Source organism: Haliotis cracherodii, unplaced genomic scaffold (genome assembly GCF_022045235.1).
Source record: "Haliotis cracherodii isolate W230 unplaced genomic scaffold, xgHalCrac1.p SCAF_9, whole genome shotgun sequence".
Classification (NCBI taxonomy): domain Eukaryota; kingdom Metazoa; phylum Mollusca; class Gastropoda; order Lepetellida; family Haliotidae; genus Haliotis; species Haliotis cracherodii.
This window is the reverse complement of record NW_027266343.1, coordinates 56911295-56931590: the sequence shown is the minus strand read 5'-3', so window position 1 is coordinate 56931590 and position 20296 is coordinate 56911295. Positions and strand designations below refer to the sequence as shown.

Here is a 20296-nt window from a genome sequence, read left to right as displayed (position 1 = left end):
CGTGACAGTATCCCGTTCGATAGCATTTTCTTGAAAGTTGTATCGCTTTGAGTAAATCCTAAACCCTTCACTCTTGTCTGCCTGGATACATCCGGCTAATTTAGGAACCTAGGAAGTACAGTTCAATATCAAAATAGCCGAGGTGAACCGAGGCTAGCGTAACTTCGTGATCTAACCACACTGTATGTTTAACGCTAAGCTATGCGCCGATTCTTGCACTTAACACACGTACAGGCCGTTATAAAATGCCGTCATCGCGAGGGACATCGAACAAGTGGATTCAACGCCGGAGCTAACAATTTCGGGAACGTACTGGCCCTTCCTCCAGTGGGCAGACTGCAACCTGCTAATTTCGCGAGAAATGTCTAAACGAGGGAGGAAGGCTTGCTGAGTTTTATGTGCAAATATTGAATTACTCACTAACGCCACTCGCTGGTGGAGGGACCGACACAGGAACGCTGGAGATCTGAGTGGGTTAGAAGAACACACAGCGTGGGACTTGACGCAAACATGGTGAGTGCCATTCCGTATGGATCTTTGCAGTTTCTTTACCTGCAAAACTCTTCAGTGGTTTAACGCAACGATTTGGGGGTTTATCCATGTATTTGTGAATCATTGATGTTTTCTTTCCGTAATCTCTCAAAGCATTACAGAAGGTGGCTTAGGGTGATTCATACGCTTCAAACTGATAATATATTTGTGGAATATGGATTTCATATTTGAATATGTGGTACCGTGACATGCGATTCAGGGTTCAATTTTTTTATTTAAGCATTGTCTTTAGAAAATGGTTGTTAGGCTGTGTTTTGAGAAAGTGTTGGTTGGGCTGGGAATAGGGAAAGTGTTGGTTGGACTATGATTTGAGAAAGTGTTGGTTGATCTGTGTATTGAGTCAGATCGATGGGTCAGTAGCTTTATCTACCCTACACACCACCCTACACTAATCACTTGTAGCCGAATTTCTTGACTTTCCTTTATATGTGTTTGTGCCAAAGGTGGGGCAGGATACGCTCACCTTTTCGGACCATCACTATTTGATGGTGATTCATAAACACATGTTCACGATACAGTCGGAATGGTATCATCGACCCTGCTTTTAGCAGATATTTCTTCTGGCTAAGTATGGAAAGGACGTTGTCGTATTATTCATTGTGCATGCTAATCGTGTGAGGGTTGTTAACTTTGTAAGTGAATAAATTCGTTTCATTGATGAAACATTGTCATGTTTAGATTTAAATAAAATAAAATTTCCAAATACACACATTTATCCTCTTTTTAAAGATCTGCCCGACAACATCGCGTGCAACGTTCTTTGTACTCATCCCCGCCATCGTGATTGTCCTGTGCAGTGCAGAGGGTAAGACCACATATACATTGAACGCTAGTATTATTCTTATTATCAACAGGATCATCATCATCATCATCATCATCATCATCATCATCATCATCTCCTTCTTCATCATCATCATCATCATCATCATTATCTTCTTCTTCTTCTTCTTCTTAACATTTTTTAAACTGTTTTCCAATATCTGCCATCACGCCATATCACGACCCTGTAAAGATGCGGGCAAACCAGGCAAATCAGTGATTGATAACACGAGCACCTGTTTCAGTATGTTCTACACAAACCATGGTATTACTGTGTATGCATATAGAATCCCACTGGATCAGTCACCCGATGGCATCATAAGGTACAGCCGTACACGTTCAATGGGCAAATGGACACCTCAGACAACGAAAGTCTTAATGAATTATTATTAGATCTTGTCTGAGACCCAAAAAATGAAATGAATGCGGATGGATGACACAGTATTATTCACAGTTTTATCTTTAAATAGAATGAGGCTTCAAACGGGAATAGTTCGATTTGAATTACAGACATAACAACGCCAAGCATTCCCGTCACAACCAGTCATCAAAACAATGCTCTCATCGACTGAACTCAGTGAGAGGAATCAATTGAACGTACCTCTTGGTATCGAACCGGACAAATTCAATATTGTTTTGTCAACTAGGAGGCAGATCGGTATTCTACTTGTTTAAATCGCGTACAAATATAGATCAGAGATTAAATATGTAGACGTCAGTGTTTACCAATGGGGGATGTGGAGAACAAACGTACTTTGTGATGCACGTCAAAACTCAAGTCATTACTTGTGATCCCCATAATATTTCGACGGGTCATTAAGACTACTTGCTCTTCGACATTTCCCTAGCGTCACTAAGACCACTTGCTACCTCGACATTTCCCTTGGGTCAGTAAGACAACTTACTCTCTCGACATTTCCCTTGGGTGAGTAAGACACCTTGCTACCTCGACATTTCATTTGGGTTAGTAAGACAATTTACTCTCTCGACATTTCACTTGGGTAAGTAAGACAACTTGCTCCCTCGACATTTCCCAAGGGTCATTAGGACTACCTACTCTCGAGCTAAGACAACTTACTCTCTCGACTCAGATTATGTCCAAATATGCCAATATCTGTAAAACATTAAATGGAAACCCCGCAAGTTCGTTGGTATGTTTAAGCTCAGCTTTGATTCCCACATTTAGTCATATAAAGGCTTGTGGTGCAGCTGTACCATTTTATAACTTATCAAACTCAAAACGACCTGGGACTAAAACCCACAACCCACAACCACGGTCGAGTGACTGGTAGATCCACTGGAACACCCAAGACCACTGTATACCACATGTCTACCCATGTCTGGGATATATCTTATCATAACGTCCCAGATAGATGCAGAAACCACGCATTATCGAAGAGCTCAGACACATTTCTGGAATATGATAAAGTACATTTACCGTGGGAATAGTGATGTACGCAGTGTGCCGGTGTATATAGGACAGTTTATCAAGTACTCAGTGTGGTGGTATATATAGGACTAATGAACCTTCCACTAGACTTCAGGATATTGAGATCTTCATCAGATGCTAATGAGATGATCAGATGATCAGGAAAGATGCTGGCATTGTCGCGTTATTATTTTGATGAATATTGGTATATGACCTTTATGTCATTATCTAATCATGCCAGGTAACGTGCCTATACACACTAGTAGATGCCCTTTATAATCACAATCAATTTTAAATCATTACATTGAAATACGTAGTCCGAGGAACATGACGTGTTTTTTTCTATTCCCGCATGGATTGTCGTTATCTTGAAGCCAGTGGATCAAAGGGCGGAGTTCTCTTTAGACTCCATGTTGTCTTATATAGACGCCCTAATCGAAAGAGCTGAGACAAGCAGAGATCAAGCAGTTGATAGGAAGGTGTAGGTCATATGAATGCTTCGATATAAGTAATACTTTGAGATAATGCTATGGGATGCTGACACACAATCAGTCACGAATCAGACATCTCTATCAACAATTAAGCAGTACATACTGGCACCTGTTCTGCTCCGGAACTGTTTAAGAAATAAGGTGTAGATTGTTAAAGTGAGTGAGTGAGTGAGTGAGTGAGTGAGTGAGTATGGTTTTACGCCGATTTTAGCAATATTCCAGCAATATCACGGAGGGGGACACCAAAGTATTTTGTCAAAGAACACACTTACCAAGAATGTTCCCCAGCTACTGTGGTCTGTGAAACTATTGTGATTCATTTATTTTCGATGGCATTTCGAAAACTAAGAATTGTAGGAACTGGCGTTAGACCATTCCGAGCATTTCCTGTGTGTAGTTTTATGGTAGATATTGTGGAGGACATTTCCAAAGTTGACAGAAATTATGTCCGATGCAATTCCCTATTTTGACTTGTACCATATGTTCTTTGAGGTGAACAACTGACTTGCCTTTGCAAGTGTTTGTGACAGGTGCCAAGATAAGCTCACAAGCATATGGTATCATCAGTTGTTGAGAGTGATACATAAACACATGCCCTTGATACACTCGGTATCGTATAGTTGACTCTGCTTTTAGCAGAGATATATTTTGTCGTTTATATTTACGTTCTTCTTTTCTTGATTAACGGGACCGCCTCCGTGGTCTAGTGGTAAAGCGTCCGCCCGGAGAGCGGAAGGTCCGGGGTTCGATCCCCGGCCGCGTCATACCAAAAGACGTTAAAAGATGGTACTTGTTGTACCCTGTCTGGCATTAAGGGGCTAAAACAAGGACTGGTCGGCTCGGAGTCAGTATACTGTGTCTGAGTGGGGTATTCATGTTAAACTGCGGCATGGTATCTCAGTGTGCTAGCACTATAAATCGGCATCAGTCCAGACTAATACAAGCAGCCACACACAAACACGTGCATGCTATATAAGTGCAATAATCTTGGACGCGACGTTAAACCCCATTTCACCTCACCACCTTGATTAACGCCGCACTCGGTAATAAAACATCTATAAGAACTAAGGTCCCGTAGGGACATACATGGGGCCAATGTCAAGCAGTGTATTAGCACAGTCAATAGATCAATGCCTGTTCGACTTTGACGGAATTCGCGGGCCGTATTACTCAGAAGGTCGTATACATGGGTTTGGTTTTCCATCACATGTCCTTCATTTCCTTTAACACGACTCTACCATAACGCTACCTCGTCGTGAGAATGTAACGAAATCGATTCACCTGCCGGCATGGCGAGCGTTCTACCCCTGAACATCAATACGTCATTACGTACCGGAAGTGGCCCTATGTTGAAACATGTCTCAATGCTTTAAGTGTTGCTTCTCCATCACCGGTCTGCTTGATCTCGCACCCAACTCCCCCGGGTTGTATGTCACAGCCGCATCACGAGATATCAGTCCCATGTGATCACGTGATCATACTGTCACATGCCACATCTTGGACTCATATGTGACCCAATCGTGTAATTCCGGTGAGTGTCGCTGTGCCCGCTTGAAGGCATCTGTTGTGTAGATAATGTTAGAGAGAACCCAAGTGCAGTGGCGTGGTGACGTTCAATGAGCGATCTGTGTGCTATTGCGAATAGTGTTTCCAGTTCAGATGTAAGGGCATGTTGAGTCACACATATATTCATTAACTTTAACTCTGTAACTTTATGACTCAGTGACAAATATTAGTCACGGAGCAATAAGTGTTACGTGAGTCACTCACTGTTATTCAGACAAACATGACTGGATAACAAGATGACATTATTCAGATTTGTCAGTGTAAAATTAATCATCAGAATTCTTTCTGTAATTACATTTTTATTGTTCCTAAAGTTGTAGAGTAATACAGAATTCCATCAAAACATTTTTGGGATTGCATAGAATGACACAATACACTATAAAATTTAATCACTTCGGGCTTTCCTCCCACATTTAGCTGACACGCCGCGATATAACTGGAATACTGTTAAAAGCGGCGTTAAACCCAACTCACTCAGTCACTATAAAATGTTAAAGTTTCAAACCAAAAAGGTTGCAACACACAATCAGACTCAAACATAGCATATGTATCAACTGAGAGTTAAGAATCAAATGCTGAGGATAAAAGTGACCATTTTTTGTTTGAGTTATTTTGTCATCCTTTTTTTTTATAGCAATACCTTTCTCCATTGAGATAGGTTTAAAAGTTGATTAATCATGAGAATTCTTGGTAAGATTTAGTTATAAATGATAACTGTATTCGCGAAATAGAATTGAAACCCTGCTCCAGTTGCGACCATACCAGATTACATAGAAGAGGGAACTAGGAGTTGAAATTAAAATGCAACACAGATTTAGAAACTAGGCCATGGTTGGTTTATTTGTAAGTAATATATTGTTTGATAGGCATTACTTAGAAGTTTACGGATGACAAGGTAGACACAATTTTAAAGATATCAATTTATTTAATACTGTAGAAAAGCGACGGTACAGATCCTTATACCGTTGTCAAGCAAAAAGTATGACAGTATTAAAGAAGTGGTTATCCATAACATTGTGTCTACCATGTAATATATTGAAGAAGACGTTGTACTCTTGCCGCATGCTGCTGTCGACTTATTACACCAGGTTACAGGCTCCATTTTTTTCATCTATTTATACCATGTTATTAAGACCTTGTTTATCTTTTTAATGGATGCTATTAATCCGATGTTTATCGACCAGCTTGTTAGATAATGGGTTTCAAATGTATTGTTTATTTGCATTGCAAGGATAATAAACTCGGGAGAAGCTGACTGATGGAAGCGTTGTTTGCCTGATGGACCACATGGCCTTGACGCAATGCCCCACGTGTTCAGTGCCAGAACTACCCTATAGTCTTGTTCAGTTACATTGCAGAAATGTGCATAGATAGAGGAATTGGTGGATGTTTTGACATGTTGGTTGGTTTGGTTTGTTGGTTTGTTGTTTAACGCCGCACTCAGCAATAATCCAGCTATATGACGGCGGTCTGTAAATAATCGAGTCTGGACCAGACAATCCAGTGATTAATATCATGAGCATCAATCATGATGACGTGCATCAAAGAAGTCAGCGAGCCTGACCACCCGATCCCGTTAGTCGCCTTTTACGACATGCATAGTCGCCTTTTACTGCAAGCATGGGTTGCCGAAGACCTATTTTCCCCCGGGATCTTCACGGTTTTTTTTACATGGAAGTGATCGATGGAAGGGTGAATAAGATTATTTTGATGGTGGGGAAGATAGGGGATTGAGACGATACATGAGATGGCTTGATATGGAAGATATAGTGGTGGGTGTTTGCTATAGCTATAGCTGGATGGATGGATGGATGGATGGACGGATAAAACCGATAGAGATATGTATGGATGGACGGATAAAACCGATAGAGATATGGATGGATGGACGGATAAAATCGATAGAGATATGGATGGATGGACGGATAAAACCGATAGAGATATGTATGGATGGACGGATAAAACCGATAGAGATATGGACGGATAAAACCGATAGAGATATGGATGGATGGACGGATAAAACCGATAGAGATATGGATGGATGTTTGACGGATAAAACCGATAGAGATATGGATGGATGTTTGACGGATAAAACCGATAAAGATATGTATGGATGGACGGATAAAACCGAAAGAGATATGTATGGATGGACGGATAAAACCGATAGAGATGTGTATGGATGGACGGATAAAACCGATAGAAATATGTATGGATGGACGGATAAAACCGATAGAGATATGTATGGATGGACGGATAAAACCTATAGAGGTATGAATGGATGGACGGATAAAACCGATAGAGATATGTATGGATGGACGAAAAAACCCGAAAGAGATATGGATGGATGGACGAAAAAAAACGATAGAGATTTGTACGGATGGACGGATAAAACCGATAGAGATATGTGTGGATGGACGGATAAAACCGATAGAGATATGTATGGATGGACGGATAAAACCGATAGGGATATGGATGTATGGACGGATAAAACCGATAGGGATATGGATGTATGGACGGATAAAACCGATAGAGATATGTATGGATGGACGAAAAAAACCGAAAGAGATATGGATGGATGGACGAAAAAAAACGATAGAGATTTGTACGGATGGACGGATAAAACCGATAGAGATATGTATGGATGGACGGATAAAACCGATAGGCATATGGATGTATGGACGGATAAAACCGATAGAGATATGGATAGATGGACAGATAAAACCGATATAGATATGTGTGGATGGGCGGATCAAACCGATAGAGATATGTGTGGATAGACGGATAAAACCGATAGAGATATGTATGGATGGACGAATAAAACGATAGAGATATGTATGGATGGACGAATAAAACCGATAGAGATATGTATGGATGGACGGATAAAGCCGATAGAGATATGTGTGGATGGACGGCTAAAACCGATAGAGATATGTGTGGATGGACGGATAAAACCGATAGAGATATGCGTGGATAGACGGATAAAACGGATAGAGATATGTATGGATGGACGAAAAAAAACGATAGAGATATGTATGGGTGGACGGATAAAAGCGATATAGATATGGATGGATGGACGGATAAAACCGATAAAGATATGAATGGATGGACGGATAAAACCGATAGAGATATGAATGGATGGACGGATAAAGCTGATAGAGATATGTATGGATGGACGGACGGATTGGTGGATAAGATTGATAGATAGATCATTTGATCGAGTGGTCGACGTGTAGAGAGATGGATGGGGAATATAGACAGTTTGAAGGTTGGTGAAGAGATGATGAAGTTGGATATTGATGCTTAAGTGATGGGACGGCGGATGAGGAAGAACCAATGAGAATGGCGGTTCAAGGCCGAAGTGTCGAGAAGCGTTCATATATAGTAGGACCGAAATATCAAATGGCGAAATTGGCATGTTGTTATGTTCAGTACCAAACTATCGAAAAGCCCAGATAATGGATTTGATTAACAATAAGTGGTGCCAATTAACTTATGGCCTCGTCGGTATTTCTATTCTCCCCACATAAGGTTAAAAAGCTAAAACTGACGACAATGGGACGGAAATAGAAGAGAGCAATACAACAAATAGCGGTCCCGAATTGACTTATGTCTTCGTCGGCATTGCTCTTCTCCCTACTTCTCTCTGCTAGATTATAAAATTCAAAATAAACACAGATTTAAGATCAAAGTGATCAATGTTACTTACAAACAGGGCAGAGGAGACCTAAACCCGTGTTGAGGTAGATTTGGAGAAAGCTACACACAAAACCATCGGAACCGCGCTCCCACACGCTCAAGTTGTTATCCATAAATTGTGTCTACTTTGTCATCCGTCAACTTCTAAGTAATGCCTATCAAACAATTTACCTCGACTCCCGGTAAATTTAGACTCATAACTTTTCCCGCGAAGTGCATTTGCATATGAGCTCTTATAAAATGTATAATGATGGTAAACTATATAATAATTATATAAATAAAGCGACAAAACCCTTTTCATATTCAATAGAAATCTCTGCAGAAAGCAGAGTCGATTGTACAATTCCGACTATATCATGAGCAAATACAATATGAAACAGTTGTTACAATAATTCTATTAAACAGTGGCAATATATGTATATGTCTTGTGTTCTGTACACAACACTGAACTGTCGAAAGTACTCTGTGCAATGATCTTCAACCGACACCGAACAGTCGAAAGTACTTGGTACAAAGATCTTCAACCAACACCGAACAGTCGAAAGTACTCGGTGCAATGATCTTCAATCGACACCGAACAGTCGAAAGTACTCGGTGCAATGATCTTCAACCGACACCGAACAGTCGAAAGTACTCGGTGCAATGATCTTCAATCGACACCGAACTGTCGAAAGTACTCGGTGCAATGATCTTCAACCGACACCGAACAGTCGAAAGTACTCGGTGCAATGATCTTCAACCAACACCGAACAGTCGAAAGTACTCGGTGCAATGATCTTCAACCGACACCGAACAGTCGAAAGTACTCGGTGCAATGATCTTCAACCAACACCGAACAGTCGAAAGTACTTGGTGCAATGATCTTCAATCGACACCGAACTGTCGAAAGTACTTGGTGCAATGGTCTTCAACAATGATCGGCATTTTCGACATTTCGGACCGACACCGTATGACGTGTGAACCAAATATATAGTTATCTACTTACAAATGTGATTGAGTACGATGTTATAGAGGACAACAGATGGCCACTTATATATGTGGTAACTTAAAGGACGGATATACATTTAGATAGTACATTGTGATTGGACTGACATGACAGACGGGTAGAAGATGGATGGGTGTGATACAGATATATGGATTTATCATATAATGGGTAGGTTTCTCGGCAGGATAAAGCCAACGGATAAAAACGATATCCGTTGGGGTCATATGCGGATAGAGATGCAAATATGAAAGGTCAAGTAGGACTACTTTCGCTGTATATAAACAAACATGGTGTCGCCCTCGTCATTCGGCGATCGAGTCAGAATTAACCATCGGGAATCTGGATAAACTACAGGGATAATTACTATCATTATGAAAAGAACCGTCCAATATACTGAAAATCAGTGTCTAACTGTGACGTAGCTAAGGCATTTTATAAGTTTTGGCAACTTTGGAGATATAAATTTCAAAACAATTTTGCGAGGGCACGAGGCCGAGCCAAGCGGGATCAGTAGCCATATCTGTGCTTGTAGACCTCTGCGGCTTAAAACCTTCTCCACAAATTAAAGTAGTTGGATATTGCCGAAATATGTTTGAATTGTTACCTTGTTTCGTTTAGTCGCTGTGTGTACATCTGACTACACTTCTTAAAGTTATAACAGGACAGACCGACTGTCAACAACGTCTGACCGTGGCCGTGACGTCTCATAGACTAGGGTTAGAGTAGCTTCCCTTTGACAAAGGGCAGTTACTCTACCGGACAGACCGATGAATTGCCGCTAAAGGCAATTAAAAACAACTGTTGTTTTACGTATATGTTGCTTCGCCACTGTATAAGAAACAGATTTCAGTTGGAACTATATTGGCTACTGTCACTGTCCGACTGACACATCACTTACCCTGTGACGTAATAAATATTAATGCGCCCATTCCAGGAAAACTCGCAATATTTCGGTAACGTTTGTGAGAGAGGGAAAGCGATTTTAAAGCACAGAATTAAAGAATGACATTATATGATAAAGAGGTTATCACGCTTGTGTGTTTGGGGATGGTAAATATCCTGTATTAGGAATAAACACTATGTATTTAGCTCGCCAAGGCTCGCTAAATACAATGTTTATTCCTAATGCAGGATATTTAGCATCCACCAAACACACTCGCGTGATAACCTCTATATATGTGCGCATATTGAGATAGCGTGAGCTGGTTGGAGTTAGAGAGTGAGTTGGATTTAACGCCGCTTTGAACAATATTCCAGTTATGTCATGGCGTGTCAGCTTAATATGGGAGGAAAAACCGAAGTGATGCAGGTCGTAGATGTTTATCACTTCGGTGAAACCCAGGAGCACTGGTATGGCGCAGACATAATCGTGGCGAACCGGGATTCGAACCCACAATCATAGGTTTCTGGCGTGCCGAAGGGACACAAGTCTGCACAGCGATGGGTGGTCGGGTAGCCTAGTGGTTAACCCGGGTTCGATTCCCGACATGGGTACAATGAGTGAAGCCCGCCGTGGTATTGCTGAAATATTGCTAAAAGCGGCGTGAAACCATACTCACTCACGCACTCACTGCATTGCGGCGCCTCAGACGGCTTGGCCTCCCGTTCTCCTTACTCGAATATAGAAACAATACCAAAAAATCTTTGTGATTATTGGACACATAGGGGACTGACGATGAAAGGAAGAATAACGTTGAGTTACTAGATGTCACATTTTCATCTTTGCTTTCTCTTCATCCCCAGACGCTGAATCACGCGTAGAGAGGGCTATAGGAGGCCGCCCTGTCTCTCGGGGTTCCACGCCCTGGCTGGTGTTGCTAAGGGCCACCATAGTAACCACGCGGTTCCTGGGAATTCCACTTCAGCATCGTCATATTTTCTGTGGGGGAACAGTTCTGAATGACCGGTGGGTCATCACCGCAGCCCACTGCTTTAAGGAGTACGGGTGAGTGTTTATACACTGACGGGCGATAGAACGTATGCACCCATCTTTGATGGTACCTAAAAATGTAACAAGAAATGGTTATTCGAGGTTGATGTATCTACCCATGTCGGGGATCGAACCCGGGTCCTCGGCGTGGCGAGCAAACACTTTAACCACTAGGCTACCCGACATGATATGTGTACATATTAAATATATAAGTCATCATGAAAATATTTTTAAAAACAATCCTTACCTGTAAAATATTACACTAACCATGCCTGTGTTAGCCGGGCTTAATGATCAAAGGGAGCCAAGATCTGACATGGGAACAGTCGGGAAACGTTCATCCTTGTAACAACAGTAAATATACAGTACGCTAAGCATGAGGGGGGTGGACGCTTATTAGAGAAGTATGATTCATGGTTATATAAACACTACGCACGCACAACGTTGTGGGTTTCAGTTATAACAATATCAAGCATGTCTTCACTGACCTAGGGCATCATAAAATGATGTAACAAAAATGTTAATATTACTTCCAAAAGATTAATTATGAAACATTATTAAATTTATCACGGTAGAAATACAAAACTTTTACTATGCCTTTTCGTCCAGCCATTGTGTGACTGCCATAATTGTTCGTCCAATTCTAGACAATGCAGTATATGTTGCTAACATATGATGTGCCAACAAAAGAGGTTTATGCCATTGCATTCAGTTAAAATTTAAACATTTATCATGTATACCACTATGAGCGTGTCCTCTTATTCCTTGAAGACAATACCAAATGTTCCAGGAAGTCATTGTTGTGAAAGCATGTGACTAGTTTTGTTTTCTACGTTTATATTACATATGTATTAAAACAAATATGAAACATGTTCTCATTTCTGATTCTAAAGTTGCCACATGCAAATTACATTGAGTGAGGGAGTTGTGTTTAACGCCGCTTTTAACAGTATACCAGTCATATGACGGCGTGTCAGCTTAATGTGGGGGGAAAGCCCGAAGTGATGCAGGTCTTAGGCGTTTACCACTTCGGTGAAACCCACGAGCACGGGTATGGCGTTGACAAACCTAGAAACATAATCGGGGCGAACCCACAATCATAGGTTTCTGGTGTGCCCAAGTGACGCAACTCTGCACAGCCAATCGCGGCGCCTTAGACGACTGGGCCACCCGTGCCCCCCATTTTCTAAGGAAAACTTACATCGAAAATCATAAACACATAAATATTTCTTACCTTGGTGCACATGTACTCGAACTCAGGCTTATACTCTAAAGCACAGGAGGGGCCGTTACAGAGAATCTCACCGTCGACGCAGGTGCAGGTATGACAACGTCTTTCCCATGTCGTTCCGTTCGTAATGATTTGGATTGCGTCATAGTCTATTTCATAACAAGAACGCCCCCATGTAGTAACTTTGGATAAATGATATATCCGAAGCGTAAACAATTTTGTATAGATGATATATCCAAAGCCTAAACAATTTTGTATATATTAGATATTCAAATTTGGATTTTGAATCATAGGTTTCTGGTGTGCCCAAGGGACGCAACTCTGCACAGCGAATTGCGGCGACTTAGACGACTGGGCCACCCGTTCCCCCCATCCAAATTACAATTTGTTTCACCTTCTGGGTTACACATATGCGCTTTATGACAGTCTAGGTACTTGAATCAATAGGTTGGCATGCTTATAAATTTTGCGCGCCGTGTTGATTCTCTGGATTAAAGTTATCTTCACTGCATGTGTCTCGTCTTCCTCAGGCAAGAGAGTTAACTGACTTTAAAAATTCAGTTTCCGCCGCAAGGGTTGGAACCTGGCTTTTAAAGTAAGTTAACTCTCTTGCCTTGGGAAGATGAGACACATACAGACAAGAGAACTTTGTCTATATCTATGTCTATAACATGAACCAATGAATATTTGTCCAACTGTTCGTTTTTTCATTAAAGATCAACTGCTCGAACACCTCGCAACTGGGAAGTCCGTCTCGCCACAACTAAACTCAGGGTAAGTCTAGGTCAGTATGCCTCACTGTAGGTCAATATGTCTCTCTGTAGGCCAATACGTCTCTCTGTAGGTATGTATGCCTGACTGTAGGTCAATATGTCTCTCTGTAGGCCAATATGTCTCTCTGTAGGTCAATATGTCTCACTGTAGGCCAATATGACTCACTGTAGGTCAATCTGTCTCTTTGTAGGTCTGTATGCCTGACTATAGGCCAATATGTCTCACTGTAGATCAATATGTCTCTCTGTAGGTCTGTATGCCTCTCTGTAGGTCTGTAGGTCTCACTGTAGGCCAATATGTCTCTCTGTAGGCCAATATGTCTCTCTGTAGGTCAATATGTCTCTTTGTAGGTCAATATGTCTCTTTGTAGGTCAGTATGCCTCTCTGTAGGTCTGTAGGTCTCTCTGTAGGTCAATATGTCTCTCTGTAGGTCAATATGTCTCTCTGTAGGTCAATATGTCTTTTTGTAGGTCAGTATGCCTCTCTGTAGGTCTGTAGGTCTCTCTGTAGGTCAATATGTTTCTCTGTATGCCTCACTGTAGGTCAGTATGTCTCTCTGTAGGCCAATATGTCTCTCTTTAGGTCAATATGTCTCTCTGTAGGTCAATATGTCTCTCTGTAGGTCTGTATGCCTCACTGTAGGCCAATATGACTCACTGTAGGTCAGTATGTCTCTTTGTAGGTCTGTATGCCTGACTATAGGCCAATATGTCTCTCTGTGGGTCAATATGTCTCACTCTAGGTCAATATGTCTCTCTGCAGGTCTGGATGTCTCACTGTAGGCCAATATGTCTCATTGTAGGTCAATATGTCTCTCTGTAGGCCAATATCTCACTGTAGCTATGGCTTGGCCCACCGTAGGTCAGTATGTCTTATTGACCTTACAGATTTCTTTTATTATTTCATTAAATACTGCAATATTCTATATGATGTCAATGTATCCGGCAGAGAGAGGGGATCATGAAACAGGACTGCAAGGGATATGTATCGTGTGTTTTCTCTGTCAGACATCGCCGGCGGAGCGGCTACTACATCTGCTGGGACGACTTCTACAACGATCTGAGTGGATGCAGTGGGAGATCGGGGTGGAGAGAATAGTGATCCACCCGCACTATAACGAGTCGAGTAGGTAGTCATCCTGTCACCATTGGCGTCCATCACTTAAGTAGCACACGAAACCTCGCTCCCTACTATGTGGCCCCGTCGTTGGTTCTTATCCTTGTTCGACCTGATTGCTTATGTATGTCCACTCCATACCCATCCTCGCTCACTCACTCACTCACTCACTCACTCGCCGAGAACCTACTCGCCCTTCCACTCACTCACTCACTCACTTCTCCAGGTATCTGGGCCAATGACATTGCCTTGGTCAGACTGAGCCGTCCAGTGCCTTCCGGTCCCGAGTTCGGCTACATCAAGAGGGTCAACCTCCCCCGTGCCTTCGACGACAGTTTCCCAGGGGTGGGGCAGCTGTGTGTCACTACCGGATGGGGGTGCACCAGTAACGGTAAGTCAACCACCATGCAGTTAAACAAATACATTAACTATTAAGAAGCACCACATTTGAAGAAGAAATTGCACTTTGTATTACCGTGCGGGTGAAAATGAAAAAAGTTAAAATTATGTGATATTTTGGATACGAGAATCTGTAATGGCAAACTACTTGACTTGTGATACCACTAGGTGGCGGGCCATCTCCTGTAGCACGTGAGATTCAACTTCCGGTGTACAGTGACTACATGTGCGAACTCCACTACAGTATCCGGGACATGGACAAACGGGTGTGTGCAGGCTACAGGAACGGAGGAGTCGGAGTTTGCTCGGTATGGAGTTCATACTTCAAGCTGTTACGTCGTCAATATGTTAATGTTTGTTTGTTTGTCTGTTGTTTTACGCCGCACACAGTGCTATGACGGTGGTCTGTAAATAATCACTGGACCAGACAATCCAGTGATTGACATCATTACCATCAAACCACGCAACTGGGATACGATGACATGCATCAACTAAGTCAGCGAGCCTGACCAGCCGATCCCTTTAGTCGCCTCTAACGACATGCATAGTCACCTCTTACGGCAAGCATGGGTTGCTGAAGATCTATTTTACCCTGATCTTCACGGGTCCCAATCTGTAAATGTACCTTTTACTCATTCTCCTTATCCACAAAATCAATAGTAACCACCCCCACCCCACCCCGTGATGGGGTGATCCCCGTGATACTCCGGGTATACACCAGCCCATGCTTATCGTAAGAGGCGACTAACGGGATCTGGTGGTCAGGCTCGGTGACTTGGTTGATACATGTCATCGTATCCCAATTTCGTAGATTGGTGCTCATGACGTGGATCACTGGATTGTCTGGTCCAGACTCGATTTCTTTACAACCGCCATGATATAAGTGGAATATTGCTGAGAAAACCCCAGCAATTTTGAGTCAAGGTCTTGTAAGAATATATTTAGACGAATCTACTTTTAGCCGGCCACAATGTTGGGATTTCCTTTATATTCATCCTCGATGAATTCCCACAGGTACTTAATGAGGTACAAAATTCCTGAGATTGAAAGAGAGTATGTTAGTATCCTACGGTAATTTCAGACTGTACGTTCGTCAGTTGTTGGCTCGCATTGGTCGTACTGAACAGGTAGAGTCTGCCATGTAACCGTGGATTTCACTACAGTTGTAAACATACTGAGGGCTTCCCATCCACATTACGCTGACACGCAGGTCTTCAGCAACCCATGCTTGTCGTAAGAGGCAACTATGCTTGTCGTAAAAGCCGACTAACGGAATTGGTTCGTCAGGCTCACTGACTTGGTTGATGCATGTCACTGGGTTGTCTAGTCCAAACTTGATTATTTACAGACAGCCGTCAGCAGGTATATTGCTGAAAAAACCCCAAAAGAACTGTTCAAAGCAGCGTTTACCCTGGTCACTCACTCACTCACTCACTCACTCACTCTTGCAGGGGGATAGCGGGAGTCCGCTAGTGTGCCGGGAGGACGGTGAAGACGTCATAGCGGGCGTCGTCTCCTTCACCAGCCGTGATCGTCCCGGGGAGTTTCCTGCCGTCTTCACACGCGTCACCGACTACGTGACATGGATCCGCAGCGTCATGGGCGTATCATGACGACATCGACGATGGCATGTTCTGTGATACTGCTATACATGTGTAGATGTAATGTTAATTAGCGTTATCGGAGTGGACGATGCACGTCAGAAAGTATACCCACAAGGCATCAAACTCAAATATAGATTTTCATAAACTCTGATGTAGGTATGCTCGTATTAGGACGCACTGGCTCTAGTAGTATGTGGCATCATTGTACGAAGCACATTCTTAACAATTATCTGGCGTTAGCTGATCGCGTGTATTGATGCACCATTCATCAGAGGCGGAGCCAGGGTTTTGTAAGGGCGCAGGGGTGGGGATGCACACAACCGAAGTCACACAATTAACAAAATCACCAGGCCACACAAATTGACACGGAATGTGTCTTGAAAAGGAGATATGCACGTTCTGCACGCCTTTGTGTCCCAGTGATTCACTACTGCCGTGAAATCTACCGCTATCTACAACATATCGGCTTTCCGGACTTCAATCATCTACCGCTATGTAACAGTTAATAAAGGGAGGTAAGCAGGAAGGTTAAGTAATGTTTGAACGATCTCATTCAAATTTACTGGGTAAAATTCAAAGGAACTCGTTATTGGTCAGTAAATAAAAATATATACCCCCTATATGTAAGTAGAGGGGATATATATTTTTATTTACTGACCAATAACGAGTTCCTGTGGTAAAATTTGTATCGTAATGTACGTTTTTTTGCTTGGATCGGAAACTGTTAAATTTATTACATCCACTGATATCGGATGTAGCTTTATACTAATTCCAGAGGGTATTGATGCTGGCGTTATGATGAGAAACATGATTTTTTTTCCCTAATGTGTCCAGTGTCTCTGTCCAGGACCATATGGCTGAAATGTGAAAGTATATTCACAAAATGCATTCATGTCATAATATGTCACGACTTTAGGTGCACGTATATATGTCGTTTTGCAACATGTTTCATAATATGATTCAAGTAGGATACATGTTCGTAATTAACCCCCACAATGGGAAATATTTCTCATACTATTTTTTATCTTTATTATCTTGAATAAATATTGTTTTAATTTGAATTTTGATATTTTTTCATTTTTTAGTTAATGAATGTCTTTCTACAGGCACATTACTGTTGTTTATTGAGGGGAGGGGAGGAGTAAGTGAGTGATGCAGGTCTTATAATTGGACCACATTTCATTGGGCGGAGTAGGCAGGCGGTCTCTAACACCAGGTGCTGAGATACCGCTTTGGCCAGGTTGTTATACAGCCTGTTTACAGTGTTGTCACTACCCCTTGTGTACAGTGCATTCACCCTGTGCACTCAAAACAACTCACTTATCCGATGGACTCGTAAAGACCCAGGTTGGAATAGGTCGTTAGCAAGCCATGCTTGCCCTAAAAGGCGACTTTGCTTGTCTTGAGATGGGATCGGGTGGCCAGGCTCGCTGACTTGGTTGATGCAAGGAACAGGACTGGTGTTGATTTAATGTTCTCATTTATTTCTGAATACTTGCATATATAGGCTACAACGAAATAATTATAATAAGGTTACGCCTTTAGCCATACATAATACTGACTAAAGCGCCTTGAAACTATTCCATGAAGGACCAACTTGAGCGTTACTACGGAGATTGTAAGTACGCATCACACAACCCGACACGTGGTTTCTTGTGACCAAAACCTGAGTTTTTATCTTACTGGTTTTCCACAAAATATAGTGTAATATACTATATAAAACAATTCCTAAAGATTTTCTAATAAAATAATAAAGTAATAAAATATTTCTAAAGATTTTTTACATTAAAATATGTAAACTTACACAATGGGTAGCAGATGTTTCAAAGAAATAAAGCATGATTGTTATAATGAAAACTAAGTTCGGATCCCAGGAGGTGCTCACCGCAACGTCTTGACTGGCACTTCATAAGTGAGGCGCACAGATGCATACCAAATATCCGTTTTTGTAATTTGTTAGTTTGTTGTTTAACGCCGCACACAGCAATATTCCAGCTATATGACGGCGGTCTGTAAATAATCGAGTCTGGACCCGACTCATGAGCATCTATCCACTCAATTGGGAAAGTCAGCGAGCTTGACCACCCGATACCGTTAGTCACCTCTTACGACAAGCATCGTCGACTCTTATGACAAACATGGGTTGCTTAGGCCAATTCCAACCCGGATCTTCACGGGTACGTTATTTGTAACAGTAACACTGTCGAGGGCATATGTGTGTTCTGTGGCGGTTTTCTTTTGCTGAGAACGAAAGTCGAATCGTTTAGAAGAACCTAAACTTCTTTTGTTGAGTGGGTGGACACAGGATTCACCTGACGTGACCCTCTATTAGGTCTCATCTTTCCTTAATGCAGTGAGGTATCGTATCGGAGGTAAATAACTCACTGATAATTGGAAGTTGAGAGACATGCTTAATGACTGAGAACAGAGGGTCGGGGTATGGTCGCGAAATACGGTTGTAAATATATTGTTACCTATATCAATACCTTATCCTGTCGTTAAATGAAAGTCACCAACTCACCCCTTTATCCTCACTCAGTCGCAGTTTAAAGACACAATGAGAATCTTTGGTGCCCGTACCAGCCTCTGCTGTTACCTCTGGGGGCATCTGATATCCCACTCTCTCTTAGGAAATGTCCCCGTGAAGATCTGGACAACCCATGCTTGTCGTAAAAGGCGACTACGGGATCGGGTCGTCAGGCTCGCTGACTCAGTTGATGCATGTCATCGATCCCAATTGCGTGGATCGATGCTCATTATGTCAATCACTGGATTATTTACAGACCGCCGTCATATAACTGGAATATTGCCGAGTGCGGCGTTAACCAATAAACCAACCAACAAACAAACTTAGGAAGCGGACCTCTCGATACTATCACAAGGTTAACGCATCTTCGGTTGAAACACTGACAGCCTCAGGTGGGTGTATGTGAGTGTGTCGGGGGATACTGATTCTTAGCTTGATACAATGAGCTGTCAGCTGTCAGCTTCTGGTAGTAACACGATCAGGCCCATGACCTACAACTGACGCTATCCAACCTATTTGATAACTTATATAAGAGAGAATTATCTTACTTTATTTGAATCTCGCTTATAATATTGATCGACTCAATACACTGCATTTTGCTCATACAGAACAATTCTATCCGAATACATAGCAATTATCTCCCTTTACCAACATATGAAAAGAAAAACAAATTTGGATATCTAATATATACCAAATTGTTTACGCTTCGGATGTATCATCTATACAAAATTGTCTACGCTTCGGATATATTATTTATCCAAAGCACATAATATCATAAGCTTGTATATCTGAACTTTGTTTTGCAGTGAGAGTTCAGTGATCAAAGTTAAATGTAACTTCTCTCCACAAATGGTGATCCATCGTGCATCTGTTACCACGTTGTCAACAACATCTGCATCAGCATCATCTTCTCCTATCTTCACGTGATCGATGGACATGTCTGTTCTGCCACCTATCTTTACCAACTGTGTCACTTAACACTCATCAGTTAATTGACATCAACCACGAACGCTTGCATAACTTACCAGATCGATCTAGAGGTCAGATGAAGGTTATATCAGTGGCTCTATCAAGTTGCTATCAAGGATAATTATGGTGTGACATTTTGGCCAATAATTGTGTGACGCTAAATGTCCCTCCTATAAGTAGGTGGTTGTGACGCGTGGCAGTATTCTGTAAT

At 41.9% G+C, this 20296-nt stretch overlaps 1 protein-coding gene across 1 annotated transcript; it reads left to right on the top strand.

Moving 5' to 3' along the window:
• Window positions 1-151: 151 nt before the first annotated feature.
• LOC139452567 (serine protease 1-like) lies at window positions 152-17193 on the top strand. Its single transcript, XM_071234090.1, has 8 exons — window positions 152-513; window positions 1282-1357; window positions 11279-11480; window positions 13413-13470; window positions 14478-14595; window positions 14813-14977; window positions 15154-15293; window positions 16437-17193. Exons 1-8 carry the CDS (start codon window positions 511-513, stop codon window positions 16596-16598), a joined length of 924 nt encoding a protein of 307 aa, XP_071090191.1. The 5' UTR covers window positions 152-510; the 3' UTR covers window positions 16599-17193.
• The last annotated feature ends 3103 nt before the right edge of the window (window positions 17194-20296 follow it).